Source organism: Coregonus clupeaformis, chromosome 14 (genome assembly GCF_020615455.1).
Source record: "Coregonus clupeaformis isolate EN_2021a chromosome 14, ASM2061545v1, whole genome shotgun sequence".
Taxonomy (NCBI): domain Eukaryota; kingdom Metazoa; phylum Chordata; class Actinopteri; order Salmoniformes; family Salmonidae; genus Coregonus; species Coregonus clupeaformis.
Genome location: NC_059205.1, coordinates 9,347,644 through 9,364,226, shown reverse-complemented (window position 1 = coordinate 9,364,226; position 16,583 = coordinate 9,347,644). Strand labels below are relative to the sequence as shown.

Here is a 16,583-nt window from a genome sequence, read left to right as displayed (position 1 = left end):
GTACCTTATTGTAAACAGGATGCATGTTTTGGAATATTTTTTATCTGTAAAGGCTTCCGTCTTTTCACTCTGTCATTTAGGTTAGTATTGTGGAGTAACTACAATGTTTTTGATCCATCCTCAGTGTTCTCCTATCACAGCCATTAAACTCTGTAACTGTTTTAAAGTAACCAGGTGGGTAAATCCCTTAGCGGCTTCCTTCCTCTCCGGCATCTGAGTTAGGAAGGAGGTCTGTATCTTTGTAGTGACTGGGTGTATTGATACACCATCCAAAATGTAATTAATAACTTCACCACCTTGGCCTAGAGAGATTTACATGGTTATCAAAACGTCACGCCAGGGTAAGCCTACACAAAACACAGCCCTATTTTAAGTGTTTCTAAAATCCCCTATGGGGAAAATGAATGGTGGAAAATTGATTGGAACAATTTCCCTGTTTGACCGCTACGTTTTATGGGTATTATGACTCAAACTGTGGTACTCTATTACAATGTTGTGTGAAATAATATACAGAGGTCCACAAATCAGGAAGGGTGTTGTTACGTTACTACAGCAACATGCTATAGTCACTCACCCTGTCTATGAATTTCTAAATTTAACTGACAACAAAATATTTTCCAGAAAAATAGATTACACGTAAGGACTACAATCCAATGCTATACAAAACCTTGAAGACACTCCAGAGAACTCTGAAGTGCAGTACGGTTTTATTCTTCCGCCCCTTATGCTAAAGCGCCAGTGAGTCCATTGTGCGGAGTGATCTAATGCAGACTACACCCATGCGCTGCCTGATTACATTGGCTTTCTTTACTGCCCGAGCCAAGACGTGTGTGAACGTCGAAGTGGGGGTACAATTGTAGACACTAAATTGATCCGTAAACAGCGCTAAATCGGCTGTAACTATCTTATCCCAGAAACTACACTTCGGAGTTCATAGGGAGCTGTTTATTTCAACAAATTCCAAAATGTCTTGGCAAAGCTACGTGGATAACCTGATGGCCGATGGCAGCTGTCAGGATTCCGCCATTGTTGGGTATACGGACGCCAAATACGTTTGGGCAGCACATGCCGGTGGTACTTTTAGCAACATAACGGTAAGAAATAAAAGGGGAAACAATAACAAATGTAAATCAGAATGAATGTTGGCAGGGATAATCACAACCTCTCCGGACCTAGTTTAGCTAACGAGTTCGCTTGCTAGCTAGCTAACTAGCTCCACCGCCCATTCCGTTTGGCCAGTAAGCTAGGAGCTAAAGCTGGATAAGTTAGCAAGCTAGCTTGCTATTGCTAACGTCAAATATGTACAATGTGACTTGGGCAATAATATTAGGCTAAAACTGTTGTGGATTTATCCTAGCTGCTAACAATGTTAACTAGCTGTCCGGCATTAGCCTGGCTAGCGGGCTAGATGTCATGCTTGCTAGCTAACGTTAACGTTAGACACAATGAATGAGTGTCGTGGTCTGAAGTTAACGTCAGATACCCGCCTAGTAGTTAATTTAGCCAACTAGCTAATGTGGCTAGCTACCTACCTATGCTCGTCTTGCCAACGCGTTACTAGCTAGCGGCCTAATCTGTTTATTCTATACTGGTGTGTTAGCTAGTTATTATGGCTAGCTACCCAATGTTTCCATTTGGAGAACATAGCCAATTTAGCTTATACATTACGACATTTATAATGTTCTAGCTCGGTAACTAAGTATGTGCTTGGTAGTAGTTTGTATTAACTAGTTGCAGAAAGAGTGCTTAAACGTTTTACGCAAGTCAGGACCTAATTTGGCTTGTTGCTTCCCAAGATGGCGGCTCCCCATGCCATCCACAATGGGTGAGCTTACTAATTATACTGAACAAAAATATAAACTCAACCATTTCTCATATTTTACTGAGTTACAGTCAATTGAAATAAACCCATTAGTCCCTAATCTATGGATTTCACATGACTGTGACTACAGATATGCATCAGTTGGTCACAGACACCTTTAAAAAAGGTAGGGTTGTGGATAAAATAAAATAAAAGTCAGTATCTGGTGTGACCACCATTTGCCTCATACAGCATGACACATCTCCTTCACATGGAGTTGATCAGGCTGTTGATTGTGTCCTGTGGAATGTTGCACTCCTCTTCAATTGCTGTGCAAAGTTGCTGGATAATGGCGGGAACTGGAACACGTTGTCGTACACGGCGATCAAGAGCATCCCAAACATGCTCAATGTCTGAGTATGCAGGCCATGGACGAACTGGGACATTTTCAGCTTCCAGGAATTGTGTACAGATCCATGCGATGTGGACCCATGCATTATCATGCTGAAACATGAGGTGATGGAGGCGGATGAATGGCACAACAATGGGCCTCAGGATCTGGTCACGGTATCTCTATGCATTCAAATTGCCAACGATAAAATGCAATTGTGTTCGTTGTCCGTAGCTTATGCTTGCCCATACCATAACCCCACCGCCTCCATGGGGCACTCTGTTCACAACATTGACATCAGCAAACCGCTCGCCCACACGACGCCATACACGCTGTCTGCGGTTGTGAGGCCGGTTGGATGTACTGCCAAATTCTCTAAAATGATGCTGGAGGTGGCATATGGTAGGTGGTTTATATTAGGCTTAGTGATTTGGTACTTATTCATTATTCCCTGGGTGTATTCAAACAAACTGCTAATCCAGAATGTGTTCAAAAGTACATTCGTACTCCCCATCAAACTTGATCAACTAACATAATCAATATGGGCGAACATGATTACACCTGTGGTGACCACAGCAGTGTGCGTGGGAGAACAGGGTCAGGGTAGTCACCCCCACCCCCCCCCCCAAAAAAGCAAGCTTTGACAAATATTGAAGTTGAAACCCGTCAGCATTTAAAAATTAAAATAGCACCTATGCATTATAAAATACTTTTGATGCGGTCTTTTTGGTAGATGCCATACCCTCTTTTTGAAATATGACTTAAAGCATCTGGAATGGGGTGCTCATCTGGATTTTAGTAGTGCTGGCATTTCTAAATGTTACATGTCCACTTTTTAATCTGCATTAACTTTGTGTGCACTTTAACTGTTTTTCAGCCTCAAGAAATTGATGTCCTCATTGGAAAGGACAGGACTAGCTTCTTCACCAATGGCATGACCTTGGGTTCGAAGAAGTGCTCGGTCATCAGAGACAGCCTCCATAGTGAAGGGGACTGGACAATGGACATCAGGACAAAGAGTCAAGGAGGAGAGCCAACATACAACATTACTGTAGGCAAAGCCGGAAAAGGTAAAGGGTGACTACTTTTAGTGGTAAACAAAACATTTCAGTGATTGCAACGTTGTAGGATGGATCTGGGGCTATTAGTTTGCGTTTAGACTGGCAGCCCAATTCTGATCTTTTTCCTACTAATTGGTCTTTTGACCAATCACATCAGATCTTTTCAGATCTTTTTTAATTTTTTTTAATTTTTATATCTTATTGGTCAAAAGTCCAATTAGTGAAAAATATCAGAATTGGGCTGCCTTTCTAACGGAGCCCAACATACTCAAGTGTTGCCTTCCAGTCAATGCAAGAATCTTGCAGATTGGTGGTGATGATTCATTCTCTAATGCTCTCTGTTCTCATATTAATACATGCAGCTTTTCTACTATGATACAGAATACAGCACAACCTATATCGGTAGTCTGAGCATGTCAATTGCAAAGGGAAATATGAACATGTGCAATTTGATTGATCAATATAGTCAATGGGTACAGTTTAAGCTAGGACATTGCTGTGACTTTCGGATAGAGATCAAAGAGAACTTGTTGAATTTCATCACCGGTCAGCAAGATGTGTCCATTGAGGCAAAGTTCATAATGTTACATCCGAAGATCCATGCTTTGTATGAGAAAAATGCTCGTTGTGAATTAGGCTTCAGTCTCATTCAAGTTAGTGTATTGAAATGACATCAGAAATGGCAGAAGTAAAGAAACTAGAAGACAAGATTTGCTCTTAAGTCTCTTAAGTCCATCTGCCTTTGTGGTGCTTACTAACGTCTGTCATTTGAGTCTAATCAACAACCTTCAGGATCTTTACCCTTTTCTGATTCTTCTTCTTGCCCCTTTTGGGTGGTTGTCAACCTCACTAACATTTTAGATGCTATCAGGGTAGTCTGTTTAACTTTATTATATCTAAGCTCTGAACAGTAGCCTAAAATGGCTCTCCACAAGCAAAACGAGTCTGTAGCCTACATTTTGATAAACTAGCAGTCCATGGACTTCCATCTTCAAGGCAATGTCACATTTTTCATATGCTACGTGCATTTGTTATTCTGCCTCAAATGTTTTTGGGCAAGATACCGCCAAGTATTATTTATAGAAATGGTAGGTGGCTGTCCAATCTCCCTGTGCCACTCTGCCTCTGCCACCACTTAATACAGGGCTCCACCACTTAATATAGGGCTCTACACTGACGTTTTTTTACAATGAGCACGTGTGCGCCTATTTTGAAAATGTAGAGTCCTTAATTTCTTCTAGGCACACTGGTGCTCCTAAATACAAATTCCAGGTTGCACAGCAAAATATGTAGTCGCCTATGTGAGTAAAATGGTTGCCCTGTAGGACCCTGTTATAACCCTGAGTAAGATTCCAGTGTAGAAGTGGCTTTAAAAACATACCACACACATCTCCCACCCATTACCTTATGTTAGGCACATTCAACTCATTTTACATTTTAGCCATTTAGCAGACACTCTTATCCAGTGCGACTTAAAGTAGTGAGTGCATACATTTTCATACTTTTTTTGTACTGGTCCCCTGTGGGAATCAAACCCACAACCCTGGCATTGCAAGCGCCATGCGCTACCCACTGAGCCACACGGGACCCCCACTCCTCAGAGGGAAGGTCCTATATGCATGTAGTGAAACAGGTGCTCTGTAGAGTAGTTATGATGACACTGCAAAAGGTGGCCTAATAAACTAGAGATTATACATGCTGGTGCCTTCATATTGCATACACTCCTAAAGGGTAGACACCTTTTTTTTGCCATACCAAATTAGAGGTAATTTGGCTTATTCCTGGTGTCTGTAAAGTTGAACAGCTTCTGTTCAGTTACATAATTTATCTGTATGAAAAATGTATCTTAAACATTTGCAAGTGTGTGTTGGAAGTTATTTGCAAGTAGTCAGGGGACTTGTGAAGAATGGGCTCTACTTGGTTTAATGTAAAGCTTCAGACCTTATAGTAATAAAAACAACTCTCAGGCGGTATTCTTCAAGTTAAGGTCAGGTCTGTATAATTCTGTACATTGTTGACATGCTTGAATCCAGGCAATGACATTGATGATTGATAGCGTAGCAATATAAAAAGTGTTGTCCTCCTAAAAAATAATATATTATACAAATAGTTAGCTGTGTTGTAGGTTTTTTGACCACTGGCAAAGTTTTTTGGGGTATTTCCCTCCATTCATGCTCTTCCCTGCAACTGGGGCTGGAAATTGCCATGGACCTCACCGATACGATTTTTCTTGCGATTGTCACGATTCTATATGTATTGTGACTCAATATTGTGATTGAGATTCGACGTTCCAAACATATTGCTCACCATATGTCTGTTGCAGAGGGACAAGACAGGGCCATGAGAAGTTTTGATCAGTCAGGGAAATAAGTGCTTAAAACAAATTAGCTCCCTATTTAAAAGAAGATGGAGATCAAGCTATGAAGGAAAAATACTGGAGTTCTTTCGTGCATGTAGAAGCCGACTAGCGCAAAAATAATATTGTGACATTGTCAAAACGATACGATATATTATCAAAAAATATCCCGATATGGAACTATCGATAAAATATCAAATTAACCCCATCACTACCTGTAACACACAAGCCATAACTTTAACTTCTGTAATGCCAACTGTACAGTGTTTCCCCTAGGATTTCTTTCAGCAGTGGTAGCAATGACTTGCTAGCTGTTCCCATAGACATCCAGTCATTGAGCCAACAACTATCCATTTAAAAGCGCGTCTCGGGAGAAATGTATACAGTACCAGTCAAAAGTTGACACACCTACTTGTAGAATAATAGTGAAGACATCAAAACTATGAAATAACACATGGAATCATGTAGTAACCAAAAAAGTGTTAAATAATATAATAATAATATGCCATTTAGCAGACGCTTTTATCCAAAGCGACTTACAGTCATGCGTGCATACATTTTCTTTTTTGTGTATGGGTGGTCCCGGGGATCGAACCCACTACCTTGGCGTTACAAGCGCCGCGCTCTACCAATAGCCACCCTTTGCCTTGATGACAGCTTTGCACACTCTTGGCATTCTCTCATCCAGCTTCATGAGGTAGTCACCTGGAATGCATTTCAATTAACAGTTAATTTGAGGAATTTATTTCCTTAATGCATTTGAGCCAATCAGTTGTGTTGTGACAAGGTAGGGGGGAATATACAGAAGATAGCCCTATTTGGTAAAAGACCAAGTCCATATTATGGCAAGAACAGCTCAAATAAGCATGGCAAGAACAGCTCAAATAAGCAAAGAGATACGACAGTCCATCATTACTTTAAGACATGAAGGTCAGTCAATCTCGAAAATGTATAGAACTTTGAAAGTTTCTTCAAGTGCAGTCGGATAAACCATCAAGCACTATGATGAAACTGGCTCTCATGAGGACCGCCACAGGAATGGAAGACCCAGAGTTACCTCTGCTGCAGAGGATAAGTTCATTAGCGTTACCGGCCTCAGATATTGCAGCCCAAATAAATGCTTCACTGAGTTCAAGTAACAGACACATCTCAACATCAACTGTTCAGAGGGGACTGTGTGAATCAGGCCTTCATGGTCGAATTGCTGCAAAGAAACCACTACTAAAGGACACCAATAAGAAGAAGAGACCTGCTTGGGCCAAGAAACACGAGCAATGGACATAAGACCGGTGAAAATGTGTCCTTTGGTCTGATGAGTCCAAATTGGAGATTTTTGGTTCCAACCGCCGTGTCTTTGTGAGACTCGGTGTGGGTGAACGGATGATCTCCTCATGTGTATTTCTCACCGTAAAGCGTGGAGGTGTTATGGTGTGTGGGTGCTTTTCTGGTGTGCCTTGAATTCTAAATAAGTCACTTAACCAGCATGGCTACCACAGCATTCTACAGCGATACTCCATCCCATCTGATTTGGGCTTAGTGGGACTATCATTTTGTTTTTCAACAGGACAATGACCCAACACACCTCCAGGCTGTGTAAGGGCTATTTTACCAAGAAGGAGAGGGATGGAGTGCTGCATCAGATGACCTGGCCTCCACAATCCCCCGACCTAAACCAAATTGAGATGGTTTGGGATGAGTCGGACCGCAGAGTGAAGGAAATGTGGGAACTCCTTCAAGACTGTTGGAAAAGCATTCCAGGTGAAGCTGGTTGAGAGAATGCCAAGAGTGTGCAAAGCTGTCAAGGCAAAGGGTGGCTATTTGAAAAATCTCAAATATAAAATATATTTTGATTTGTTGAACACTTTTTTTGTTTACTACATGATTCCATATGTGTTATTTCATAGTTTTGATGTCTTCACTATTATTCTACAATGTAAAAATAAAAACCCTTGAAATGACTAGGTGTCCAAACTTTTGACTGGTAGTGTATATATATATCTTATCATATTTTTTGCAGCGGTAGCAACAATTCAGCAGTGGTGGGCCACCGCTGCGAAATGAATATAGGGGCAACACTGGTACACTTCCATAGGATCGCTAACCTTCTTTAACTTCTGTTATGCCAGCTGTAAACTTCCATAGGATCACTAACCTTATTTTCCTCACTTGACTCTTTCCCTTTTAACCTTTCACTTCAATTTTCCCTTTAACCTTTCACCTCAACTTTCCCTTTTTCCTTTCTTCTCTTTCAGTCTTGGTTCTTGTAACGGGCAAAGAAGGGGTCCACGGAGGCGGATTGAATAAGAAGGCATACTCAATGGCAAAATACTTGAGGGATTCAGGGTTCTAGTGTCACCAAGCGTGCGTAGTTAATATTGAGGGACAAAAAGACAAAAAAAATATTGCTGTAAAGATTTCTCCTGCAAGCAGTCAAATGTCGTGGAAACTTTAATAGCAATGAAGAGTAATGGTGGTGGTGGTGGTGGTGGTAAGATCCTATGTCACCTTTATCCCCGCTCTTAGCAGGGAAAAAGACTCTTTCTTGTCAATTTGTCATTTTTCCTTTTGTTTCCTTGTGTGCTCCAGCATTGGTTTTAGTCATGGGAAAAGAAGGTGTCCATGGCGGACAGCTCAACAAGAAAGCATTTACTATGGCTGAGCACCTGAGGAAGTCTGGATCTTAAGGCAGCCTCTCTACCCACCTAGCAGTTCCCTCATCCTCATTCTGTTGACAGTACTTCCAGGATTAGTTAGCAGACGCATCTCTCCCCCAGTTCCATTTTTATGTACACCCTTTATTTTTTCCCCCATGTTAATTCATGATTTTTGCTCCTATATCCCCGTACTTTCTCAGAGCATTAACACAATGTACTCAACTCTATTTCTGACACTACAATAACAAGTAGTTGAGGTTTATATTTAACAAAAGACAAATGTGCAAAGAAATGAATAAAAATGTAATAAAAAGTGTATACAAAATTTGGACTCCGCTTGTATAAACAAATACTTAGCAATTGGGAAATGACGAGGAAGCACACCTTAAATGGCTGTCATTCATTGGTGCAGATAGTTTTGGATGGGACAATGCCTTCTGAGCATACTAAAGAGATAACCGGCCTGTATGGTTTTCCTTTCCTAAGGGTGGCTTCCATGTCAGGTTTTGAAAGTTGCATGCATATATTTTAGCAGGGTTGGGGTCAATTCCATTTTAATTCCAGACAATTCAGAAAGTTAACCCAATTCCAAATTTTCCTAATTTAAAAGCATTGAAGAGAATTGGAATTTCAGTGTAATTCCTGAATTGACTGGAATTGACCCCAACCCGGTCTTTAACCATACAGAGCTGAACTGTCCTTGCCCTCTGTTTCTTGCTTTGACATTGGATACTACATACATCATAAATCCAGAATAATCCTCTATACATACACCTTGAAACCCCTGAGTCAGACCACTTTTTTTTATTTTACATTGTCTTCCATCAAAAGCTTTTGCTGTTGTAACTTGAATGTGGTCTTACAAGTCATTGTGGTGTTGGAATATTGTAATGGCAGATCAAATCAGTATTGCAGAGTTTTTTTTGGGGGGGGGGATAGAAATTACTCCCATGAACCCTCACTACATCTTGAAGTCTCCATGGACATTCCATCTCTGCAATAGCTCAGGCACTTATCTTCCATCTGCCAGCTCCTGCAATTGTATTTCACGCTGCTGGTATTGCACAGTGCATCGTCCCGACTCACTACATAACCATGTTTTGTAAAGTTGGCAAGTTATATTTTCCATAGGACCAATTGTTATGTCACAGTTAGAGGGGGGGGGGCTTTTCAGAATTACTTCAAATCATTGTGAAGGATGATTGTTGGCCTCCTTTGTTTGACTGTAATCATTAGACTCTATACTTCAGATGACTGTAAAACACTTACTGGTTCTTATGATGACTTTAAAACACTAATTGATTTACTGATAATTTGTCGTTAGCAGATTAAATTGCAGTCTCATTTGACATCTGTGGTAACCAGAGTATTCTCACTGAAAGCATTTGACTGTAAACCCAAGCTCTGCTGGGCAACAAAATGTTTGAATTTATTGCCTTGTGCTCTACTTATCATCAACGATGTATCAGCAACTGTCATAGCACGGTACTTAACAGTATATAAAAAAATATGAAAAAAAATAGTGATAGTGTGTACACAATTTATGAAAAATGGTGTTGGTTGGAATAAGAACACTAGTAAGTTGTCTTGTGAAAACTTTCTAAGAAAAACTGTATCCTGTGCCATAACATAGATCTGATCTGTTGCTACTGTGAGTTTGATTTTTGTTTAAACTGCTGCCCCAGCAAGGACTAACTTCAATGGCACTTTCCTTCGGGATATTTTGGCATCAACCGATACACACAAGGCTTTGTGGACTATGTACATAACAAAAAATAATTTATTGTCAATTTCTTCCCCCTTATGCATTTGGATTCAGTCCAAATTATGAAATGTGCATTTTCTAAATTTGGGGAAATGCTGTAAATTGATAAATCATCTTTGTTTACAGACAGATCAAATAAAAGTTATTCCAACCAGAACTGTAACCCTGTGTTTCCTTGGTTTATTAACTGATTAAATTCTGTAGTTGAGTTATTTGATCAGACTGATCTTTAGGGGACAAATGCTGCAGCATTACAGAGTAGGAGATGTGGGAAAACGTGCAAGACATCCTACAATATACAGTGGGGAGAACAAGTATTTGATACACTGCCGAATTTGCAGGTTTTCCTACTTACAAAGCATTTTTATCATAGGTACACTTCAACTGTGAGAGACGGAATCTAAAACAAAAATCCAGAAAATCACATTGTATGATTAAGTAATTAATTTGCATTTTATTGCATGACATAAGTATTTGATACATCAGAAAAGCAGAACTTAATATTTGGTACAGAAACCTTTGTTTAGCAATTACAGAGATCATACGTTTCCTGTAGGTCTTGACCAGGTTTGCACACACTGCAGCAGGGATTTTGGCCCACTCCTCCATACAGACCTTCTCCAGATCTTTCAGGTTTCGGGGCTGTCGCTGGGCAATATGGACTTTCAGCTCCCTCCAAAGATGTTCTATTGGGTTCAGGTCTGGAGACTGACTAGGCCACTCCAGAACCTTGAGATGCTTCTTACTGAGCCACTCCTTAGTTGCCCTGGCTGTGTGTTTTGGGTCGTTGTCATGCTGGAAGACCCAGCCATGACCCATCTTCAATGCTCTTACTGAGGGAAGGAGGTTGTTGGCCAAGATCTCGCGATACATGGCCCCATCCATCCTCCCCTCAATACGGTGCAGTCGTCCTGTCCGCTTTGCAGAAAACCATCCCCAAAGAATGATGTTTCCACCTCCATGCTTCACGGTTGGGATGGTGTTCTTGGGGTTGTACTCATCCTTCTTCTTCCTCCAAACACAGCGAGTGGAGTAGAGACCAAAAAGCTCTATTTTTGTCTCATCAGACCACATGACCTTCTCCCATTCCTCCTCTGGATCATCCAGATGGTCATTGGCAAACTTCAGACGGGCCTGGACATGCGCTGGCTTGAGCAGGGGGACCTTGCGTGCGCTGCAGGATTTTAATCCATGACGGCGTAGTGTGTTACTAATGGTTTTCTTTGAGACTGTGGTCCCAGCTCTCTTCAGGTCATTGCCCAGGTCCTGCCGTGTAGTTCTGGGCTGATCCCTCACCTTCCTCATGATCATTGATGCCCCACGAGGTGAGATCTTGCATGGAGCCGCAGACGAGGGTCATCTTGAACTTCTTCCATTTTCTAATAATTGCGCCAACAGTTGTTGCCTTCTCACCAAGCTGCTTGCCTATTGTCCTGTAGCCCATCCCAGCCTTGTGCAGGTCTACAATTTTATCCCTGATGTCCTTACACAGCTCTCTGGTCTTGGCCATTGTGGAGAGGTTGGAATCTGTTTGAGTGTGTGGACAGGTGTCTTTTATACAGGTAATGAGTTCAAACAGGTGCAGTTAATACAGGTAATGAGTGGAGAACAGGAGGGCTTCTTAAAGAAAAACTAACAGGTCTGTGAGAGCCGGAATTCTTACTGGTTGGTAGGTGATCAAATACTTATGTCATGCAATAAAATGCAAATTAATTACTTAAAAATCATACAATGTTATTTTCTGGATTTTTAGATTCTGTCTCTCACAGTTGAAGTGTACCTATGATAAAAATTACAGACCTCTACATGCTTTGTAAGTAGGAAAACCTGCAAAATCGGCAGTGTATCAAATACTTGTTCTCCCCACTGTATGCCATGTTTACACAGGCAGCTCAATTCTGATATTTTCCCACTAATTGGTATTTTACCAATAATTGGGCAAAAGATCAGAATTGGGCTGCCTGTGTAAACGCAGCCATAGGTACAGTGGCTTGCGAAAGTATTCACCCCCCCTTGGCATTTTTCCTATTTTGTTGCCTTACAACCTGAAATTAAAATGGATTTTTGGGGGGTTTGTATCATTTGATTTACACAACATGCCTAACACTTTGAATATGCAAAATATTTTTTCTTGTGAAACAATCAAGAAATAACACAAAATAACAACTTGAGCGTGCATAACTATTCACCCCCCCCCAAGTCAATACTTTCTAGAGCCACCTTTTGCAGCAAATTACAGCTGCAAGTCTCTTGGGGTATGTCTCTATAAGATTGGCACATCTAGCCACTGGGATTTTTGCCCATTCTTGAAGGCAAAACTGCTCATACTCCTTCAAGTTGAATGGGTTCTGCTGGTGTACAGCAATCTTTAAGTCATACCACAGATTCTCAATTGGATTGAGGTCTGGGCTTTCACTAGGCCATTCCAAGACATTTAAATGTTTCCCCTTAAACCACTCGAGTGTTGCTTTAGCAGTATGCTTAGGGTCATTGTCCTGCTAGAAGGTGAACCTCCGTCCCAGTCTCAAATCTCTGGAAGACAAACAGGTTTCCCTCAAGAATTTCCCTGTATTTAGCGCCATCCATCATTCCTTCAATTCTGACCAGTTTCTCAGTCCCTGCCGATGGAAAAACATCCCCACAGCATGATGCTGCCACCACCATGCTTCACTGTGGGGATGGTGTTCTCTGGGTGATGAGAGGTGTTGGGTTTGCGCCAGACATAGCGTTTTTCCTTGATGGCCAAAAAGCTCAATTTTAGTCTCATCTGACCAGAGTACCTTCTTCCATATGTTTGGGGAGTCTCCCACATGGCTTTTGGCGAACACCAAACGTGTTTGCTTATTTTTTTCTTTAAGTAATGGCATTTTTCTGGCCACTCTTCTGTAAAGTCCAGCTCTGTGGAGTGTACGGCTTAAAGTGGTCCTATGGACAGATACTCCAATCTCACTGTGGAGCTTTGCAGCTCCTTCAGGGTTATCTTTGGTCTCTTTGTTGCTTCTGATTAATGCCCTCCTTGCCTGGTCCGTGAGTTTTGGTGGGCGGCCCTCTCTTGGCAGGTTTGTTGTGGTGCCATATTCTTTCAATTTTTTAATAATGGATTTAATGGTGCTCCGTGGGATGGTCAAAGTTTCTGATATTTTTTTATAACCCAACCCTGATCTACTGCTCCACAACTTTGTCCCTGACCTGTTTGGAGAGCTCCTTGGTCTTCATGGTGCCGCTTGCTTGGTGGTGCCCCTTGCTTAGTGGTGTTGCAGACTGTGGGGCCTTTCGGAACAGGTGTGTGTATATATACTGAGATCATGTGACAGATCATGTGACACTTAGACTGCACACAGGTGGACTTTATTTAACTAATTATGTGACTTCTGCAGGTAATTGGTTGCACCAGATCTTATTTAGGGGCTTCATAGCAAAAGGGATGAATACATATGCACGCCCCACTTTTCCGTTATTCATTTTTTAGAATTTTTTAGAAATAAGTTATTGTTTTAATTTCACTTCATCAATTTGGACTATTTTGTGTATGTCCGTTACATGAAATCCAAATAAAAATCAATTTAAATTACAGGTTGTAATACAACAAAATAGGAAAAACGCCAAGGGGGATGAATACTTCTGCAAGGCACTGTAGCGTTTTCCTGCTCAGATGTTGCATGGATCAACCAATGGTTGCGTGCATTGTCATCAGCTGTTCTGTCGAGCACCACATTGCTGTAACATAATGGGAGCGTTCCGCTGCCCAGGCTTTGCTGACACCTTACCGATCTTACAATGCCTGGATAGGTATTTTACGTATCAGCTAGCCACATGCTTTTGTGTATATATAGTGACACCCATTCAAATGTGTGTATTCGGCTGTTTCAGCCACACCCGTTGCTGACAGGTGTATAAAATTGAGCACATAGCCATGCAATCTCCACAAACATTGGCAGTAGAATGGCCTTACTGAAGAGCTCAGTGACTTTCAACGTGTTACCGTCATAGGATGCATGCCACCTTTCCAACAAGTCAGTTCGTCAAATTTCTGCCCTGGTAGAGCTGCCCCGCTCAACTGTAAGTGCTGTTATTGTGAAGTGGAAACGTCTAGGAGCAACAACGGCTCAGCTGTGAAGTGGTAGGCCACACAAGCTCACAGAATGGGACCGTCCTCGTTTGCAACACTCACTACAGAGTTCCAAACTGCCTCTGGAAGCAACGTCAGCACAATAACTTTTCATCGGGAGCTTCATGAATTAGGTTTCCTTGGCCGAGCAGCCACACACAAGCGTAAGACCACCATGCGCAATGCCAAGCATCTGCTGGAGTGGCGTAAAGCTCACCGCCATTGGACTCTTGAGCAGTGGAAATGTGCTCCGTTCTGGACTTTATTATGAGGCGTTCTCCCCTCAACAGCCTCCTGTGCACTAGACCAGGGTTTCCCAAACCAGGTGCTGCGTTTACACTGGCAGCCAAATTCTGATATTTTATCACTTATTGGTCGTTTTGACCAATCAGATCAGCTCTTTTGACAATAATTGGGCTGCCTGTGTAAATGCAGCCTGAGAGGATTTTATCTTATAATGCTGCGTTCATAATAAAATGGGAAGGTTGTATTTACCACAAATGACTGGGAAGAATCCACTTGAACGCCCCTACAACTCGTAATTACTAGCGGGAAACTCGTCTTTCATCCCTGAGCTCCGACTTCTCCCACATGCTGACCTCTGACATCACCTACTAAGGAAATGACCTCTTAACAGCGTTTTCGGCAGTTAATTGTATCAAAATATGATATATAAAAAGCAACTTATTGACTGTAATGGGGGATCCTGCTTTCTGAAAACATTGCCTGCAGTACCCCGGTCTGCCTTGAACTTGAAGTCCTCAATGAGAGGGGGCAGTCGTTCTTCCCTGACCTAATGCCGCGTTCAAGACAACTGGGAACTCTGAAAAAAACTAACTCAGACTGGGAGAAATCATTTTGAACGGTCATCCAATTTGGAAACTCTGGAATCACCCTACGGAGCCGACTTGAAGATCACTGACATCACAATTTGACCTTGTTTTTTTCCAGAGTTGCCAGTTGTCTTGAAAGCACAATACACACATCATATGTTATGGCAATCTGGTGGCCGACAGCACAGTTTTATTTTTTTACCTTTATTTACTAGGCAAGTCAGTTAAGAACAAATTCTTATTTACAATGACGGCCTACACCGGCCAAACCCGGACGACGCTGGGCCAATTGTGCGCCGCCCAATCACATCTGGTTGTGATACAGCCTGGAAATGAACCGAGGGGTCTGTAGTGACGCCTCAAGCACTGAGATGCAGTGCCTTAGACTGCTGCGCCACTCGGGAGCCAGAGCAGGGCAACATGACCATTGCTTACACCTGTCAATCACTCAATGCTTTGAGCAGGGGAACATGACCATTGCTTACTCATGTCAATCACTCAATGCTTTGAGCAGGGGAACATGACCATTGCTTACTCATGTCAATCACTCAATGCTTTGAGCAGGGGAACATGACCATTGCTTACACCTGTCAATCACTCAGTGCTTATACATTTACATTTTAGTCATTTAACAGACGCTCTTATCCAGAGCGACTTACAGTTAGTGAGTGCATACATAATTATTATATTTTTTCATACTGGCCCCCCGTGGGAATCGAACCCACAACCCTGAGCTACCAACTGAGCTACATCCCTGCCGGCCATTCCCTCCCCTACCCTGGACGACTTGTGCGCCGCCCCATGGGTCTCCCGGTCGCAGCCGGCTACGACAGAGCCTGGATTCGAACCAGGATCTCTAGTGGCACAGCTAGCACTGTGATGCAGTGTCTTAGACCACTGCGCCACTCGGGAGTAGTGGGTATGTTTCTCTGTCCAGGCATTGCTGATGAATGCCAGAGGGGTACACTACAAAGCAGGATTATGGAGTTAGCAAGCTAACTTGTCTAAATATTCTGTTAACTTTTTATTTTGTAGAAAGATAAGCTTGGTCTAATTGATTTAACAAATTTAAGATATTTCTGGTTGCTTATCAAAGTTAGCTGGCTAACTCATTGATCCTACTTTGTATAGGTATTTTTAAGTACCAGCTAACCATATCATATGTTATGGCAATCTGATGCCTGACGGAAAAGTCAATGACGTTGCCAACGTCTAAGCAGGGGAACGGCCTGGGTCTAGGGGTCGATTTGAGGTTGGGCCAATGTCTTCAAGTGGTGACGATAAACCAGGTTCCATCCAACCTTTTTATGCGAGTAAAGTACATGTCGGATAAAAAATTTTTCACAACAGGCCTGATGGAAACAGCAAATTTGTCTGTAAACTTTTCAAATCCCGACAAAACAAAATTCGGTAAAATTCTAATGCAAGAAATGGCAGTTAAAATGCCTTATGTGTGCAAATATGTATAAAATAACCATCATATTGATGTGCAAATATGTATAAAATAACCATCATATTGAAATAAACTTGTAATAACGCGATATGTTGTGGCAAAAGTTATTTTTATGTGCACAATGTCATCACGCACAGCTGGAAAGGAGCATCAAGCTCATC

The 16,583-nt window shown here is 41.8% G+C and overlaps 1 protein-coding gene across 2 annotated transcripts; it reads left to right on the top strand.

Annotated features, from left to right (window-relative positions):
- Positions 1-769: 769 nt before the first annotated feature.
- On the top strand, positions 770-10,191 carry pfn2a (profilin 2a). 2 transcript variants are annotated; one of them, XM_041895679.2, is made up of 3 exons: positions 770-1,094; positions 3,070-3,262; positions 7,862-8,291. In XM_041895679.2, exons 1-3 carry the CDS (start codon positions 966-968, stop codon positions 7,957-7,959), a joined length of 420 nt encoding a protein of 139 aa, XP_041751613.1. In that variant the 5' UTR covers positions 770-965; the 3' UTR covers positions 7,960-8,291. The 2 variants fall into 2 exon arrangements, with proteins under 2 accessions (XP_041751613.1, XP_041751614.1); XM_041895680.2 differs by having other exon boundaries at positions 772-1,094; positions 8,196-10,191.
- The last annotated feature ends 6,392 nt before the right edge of the window (positions 10,192-16,583 follow it).

What these genes read in the sequence shown, in the direction of transcription:
- pfn2a (XM_041895680.2), top strand. Translation starts at nt 966, where the DNA reads ATGTCTTGGCAAAGCTACGTGGATAACCTGATGGCCGATGGCAGCTGT. An exon ending in GTACTTTTAGCAACATAACG is followed by an intron (nt 1,095 to 3,069) that starts GTAAGAAATAAA and finishes ACTGTTTTTCAG; the next exon opens with CCTCAAGAAATTGATGTCCT. An exon ending in TGTAGGCAAAGCCGGAAAAG is followed by an intron (nt 3,263 to 8,195) that starts GTAAAGGGTGAC and finishes TGTGTGCTCCAG; the next exon opens with CATTGGTTTTAGTCATGGGA.